General features: G+C 43.1%; 1 protein-coding gene across 1 annotated transcript in view; it reads right to left on the bottom strand.

Annotated features, from left to right (window-relative positions):
* Positions 1–281: 281 nt before the first annotated feature.
* The window catches only part of LOC311043959 (protein NLRC3-like), a gene marked incomplete at both ends in the record, with an annotated part of 16,134 nt that continues 11,602 nt past the window's right edge, over positions 282–4,813 (bottom strand). Inside the window, 2 exons of the mRNA XM_084055382.1 lie at positions 282–313; positions 444–491. Of these exons, the coding sequence (XP_083911508.1) occupies positions 282–313; positions 444–491 (80 nt within the window). The remainder of the gene's footprint in view (positions 314–443; positions 492–4,813) is intronic.

The following is a 4,813-nucleotide window of genomic DNA, read 5'->3' as shown; positions in this document are numbered from 1 at the left end:
CTCATTGGGCTTGGAAAAGGCCCTCTCACAGTAGACATAGCGAGATCAACAGAGAAATTCATCTGTAAGATATACGGTGTGCCTGAAGTTGATACATGCAATGAAGCAAGAGTCAAGTTGTTTTGTATAGGTCGTGCACAAGAGACTCTGCCACCAACCTCAGATGCAGCAAAGTTCCACATCATGCGTTCCCACTATCAAGCTCTTGTCTGGAACCAAGCACACTTGCCACATCCTAATCTTCCTCCAGTGACCGAAATGGGATGGATGCACCTGAATGGTCAGTTGGTGCCACGGCTGCTTTCTCTGCCACCTATACCAAAAGCATGCAGGGAGATCACGTCATGCAGTTGCACAAAGGGATGGCTCAGCCAACGCTGTGGCTGCAGGAAAGTACGTATGGAGTGCATTGAAGCGTGTAATTGCAAGAAACTTGGCAACACCTGCCAGAACACTGAGGATGACTGGGACTAAGTCCATGTGTCTGCTGCCTGCAAATACAAGTCAGAAACACAAATTAAGGCAATTATACATCTTTATTATTCAATAACAACCCCAAAAAAACAAATTAAAAAACATTATTCATTACCAAAGAGGCCAATTTTCACAATATAAATTACATAAAAGTGGTTCCTTCACAATTGATCTTATATCAGAATATTTCATTGTATTCCCCATATATGTAAACATAAAAAAGCACATTTCAGTCTATTTTCTACCTTGTTTAATCAAACATATAGTGTTTTATTATGTTTCAGCATAGTGGCGGCCGCCATCTTTAAATGGTCCATTTTGAGGGCTTAGCGGCCATTTTTGAGCTTTACACACAGCAGATTTGGATTCAGCACACCTTAATACCCCTAAAAAAACATGTGTGTCATAAATTAACATGATTTGCCTTCGGGGTTAAGATTTTTGGAAAACTGACCTAGTCTACTAGGGCTGTGAGGGCGCGCTTATTTTGGGGTACCAAAATGGTGGGATAGAACTTTCCAAAAGTAAAAAAAAAAAAAAAGAAATTGAAAATAACGTTTATATTTCTTTTTTACGTGGGGGTCCGCGGACCCCCTGGGAGTGTTGGGACCCCCGGGGACCCCCCTGGAACATGGCGGACCCCTTCGGCTGTTTATTTTTTTTTCATGAAGGTGTTTGCTGTTTCTGGCGCAAATGTGGCAACACTGATATTCAATATGGGGGACCCCCGGGTCCCCTGGGAGTGTCGGGACCCCCGCCAAACATCGCGGACCCTTTTGGACCCCCGCGAAACATCGCATGCAAGAGGTTGCACATGAACTCTGCAGCCGCACTGTGGCGCTCCAACACAAACACTCTGATGCTCCCCTAAATCCATTCCAGGGTTTGAAAATACCCACTTGACAAAGGGGTGACGTGCATCACCGTTCCAATGACCAATAAACTCCACTTCGGGATTTCGCAAAGACCCACAAAAGCGTGCAGTAGTCTACACACACACACACACACACACACACACACACACACACACACACACACACACACACACACACACACACACACACACACACACACACACACACACACACGCGTACACACACACACACACACACACACACACACACACACACACACACACACACACACACACACACACACACACACACACACAGCATGCTGAGAGCTAAAGGAACTAACCTCGCGTCACCAGTCTTTCCACCTCGGAGGAAATAAAAGGTAACACAATGGTGTACACAAAATGTTGTCCGCCTCACGGTGTTTGGGTCTCGCTGGGCGGTGGTCAGCGATGACGCTAAGGAACAACATGGCCGACCGTAATGTTGTGAGTTTGTGTTGGCCGCAATTAATTATGCTTCGAGGGGGCAGATGTGTGCTGAGCAGTGAGAAGTGGCCTACAGACTGCGTGAAGTAATTGTGCGCGTTGTGGCTTGTGTTGTTAGTGACATTGATATGTTGTTTTTGTGTTTATTCCGACACAGTGACACGGGGAAATTATGGGTTTTGGTTTGTGCAATGTAGTATAGGGTATAATCAAAGATTTGCACATATTTTCACCATTTTTATATTCAAAAATAGCAGATGTACAAGCTCATAGTGCCGCGCTATGAGCTTGTAGATCTGCTATTTCTGAATAGCCAAATAAATCTAAAAGTGTGCCGCGCTATGAGCTTGTAGATCTGCTATTTTTGAATAGCCAAATAAATCTGACACAGTTCCTGGTCTTAATGCTAAACCAGTGGTTCTCAAACTTTTTCATGTCAAGGACCCCCAAATTGACACTTATTAGCCCGCGGACCCCCATTTGAAAAGATACTCCAGGGACCCCCATAAGAGAAGGTTTTTACGTCTCTAGCAGTGATTCTCAACCATTTTGATTTCAAGGACCCCCAATTTGACATGCATTAGGGCTACGGACCCCCATTTAATGGCATTTCTATCTCTGGGACCCCAATATGTATTGTAATCAATGTTAATTTAACTCTGAGAGTGTACACATGGAACCAAATGGAGCGTTACAGGTCTGTGACTCTGAGAGTGTACACATGGAACCAAATGGACCCTTACAGGTCTGTAACTCTGAGAGTGTACACATGGAACCAAATGGACCCTTACAGGTCTGTAACTCTGAGAGTGTACAAAGTGTGGTCCGTACAGCCTGGTTTATTCCGTTCCATGAACGCCAAGCCAGGCTGAAAAGCTAGACCTCCTTGTCAAGCCAGGCTGTGTCGAGCCAGGATGGTAAAGCCAGGCTTCACGTATTCCTGTAAAACAGTGGCGTAGACAGAACGCTGGCATGAGCTGGGCCTGGGCATTTGCGGGTGGGCACTCGTGCACGCGCCATGCGCGGCAACATTTTCGTGTTTTTATAAATACAAGGACACTTATATCATCAATATACATTTATTTACTGTTATTGTTTCACACATGCTTACAGAGCATTGGGAATATAATATGTGTAGCTGGTTATGAATGCTAGACATTTACAATGAGCATTTATAGATCAATATTGTAACAAGTACATTAAACATTAAACACAGTGTGTACAACTGCTCCCATTTCTTTATTATACTTGTTCTGAAAAATGAAAGAATAAAATAAAATAAAATACATGGGAAAAGTTATAAAACATGGCCCCCTCATTCATTAGAAGGACAATATCAGTCACCAGAGGCAGAGACGTGTGTTGTAATGAGTCTAGCGCGCGCACGCACGCACGCACGCACACACACACACACACACACACACACACACACACACACACACACACACACACACACACACACACACACACACACACACACACACACACACACACACACACACACACAGAAAAAGTACTCTGATATTTTACCTCAGTAAAAGTAGAAATACCACAATGTAGAAATACTCTGTTTACAGACAGACAGACAGACAGACAGACAGACAGACAGACAGACAGACAGACATGAGCGGTGCCGTGCTATGAGATCTGCTTGTAGAACATTTTTGCAAATCTTTGAATATATATATATTTTTAAAGCAAACATTAGTAACTCAAATCGTTGCTACAGGTCCCTGGAACTAAATGTTTGAGATGGGGGTCCGCGGCCAAATACATATCATTTTGGGGGTCCACAGCAACATACTGTTAAGATTTACAAAACATTTTTAGATATATGTTTGGCAGTGGACCCCCATCTCAAAATGGGGGGGTCCACTGTTCCAGGGACCCCCCCCCCCCAGTAGCAAAGATTTGAGTTACAAATGCTCATTTTAAAAACTATACTGTATAGTAAAAGATTTGCACACATTTTCACACATTTTCTGAAATAGCAGATCTACAAGTTCATAGCGTGGCACTTGTAGAAAGACAGACAGAAGCACTGCTGCGCTGCTGCCTGAAAATAGCAGATCTACAAGCTCACAACGCGTCGCAATGCGACCTGTTGTGAGCTTGGAGATCTGCTATTTTCAATACAGACAGATCTACAATCTTATCTGAATGACTGTTAAAGCAGTTTGTTTAAATTACTTTATAAAATGATATATTTTCACAGCGATTATTTATTAGTGTAGATATACACATTTAGGAGTGGATTATGTGTCCAGATGCTTGTCAGACAGTCAGACAATGGTGCTCCGCAGGTCTAGAATGGAATAAACGGGCGCAGCCAACGTCAACAACTGGTCTCGACCAGACGTGAGATTTCAGCCTACGGTAGGATGAAGCCCACGTCAGGATATATTGATAAATGCCGAAAGGTGCGGTGATTACGCCGTACGCTCATTATTCGGGCTGCACCGCGTTGATAAATGAGGGCCACTATCTGTCCTCACAAAGTGTTGGAAACTTATATCCTTATGAGGCAAATAATATCCTTTTTAAGCCTTAGTTATTATGAGCAAATGACTTATACCCTTATATGGAAATAAATATATATCCTTTTTTGACCCTAGTTTCTAAAGAGTTAATGTGTGTGATTTTACTATTACTGTTTTTAGCGGCGCTAGCCGCTCTATACCTTTAGGTATAGAGCGGATATTAGCCCTCTATACCTGGCTTTTGCGTCAACGTTCTGATTGGTCAGGTCCGTCAACGTTCTGATTGGTCAGGCTCGCCAACGTTCTGATTGGTCAGGTCCATCAACGTTCTGATTGGTCAGGCTCGCCAACGTTCTGATTGGTCACTATTCATGACATCACTATGTTACTATTCATGTCATCACTATGATGGAAGCCTTGAAATAAATTTACAGAGATTTAATATTGTTTCTCTAGTAGAAACACATATCTATGACAAAATATATCAAAGGCGCCGCTACCTTCACACAGGTGTGAT

The sequence above is a fragment of the Gymnoscopelus microlampas genome (assembly GCF_963454915.1).
Source record: "Gymnoscopelus microlampas genome assembly, chromosome: 4".
NCBI classification, from domain to species: domain Eukaryota; kingdom Metazoa; phylum Chordata; class Actinopteri; order Myctophiformes; family Myctophidae; genus Gymnoscopelus; species Gymnoscopelus microlampas.
The sequence above is the reverse complement of the archived record's forward strand: the minus strand, read 5'-3'. Positions and strand labels throughout refer to the sequence as shown.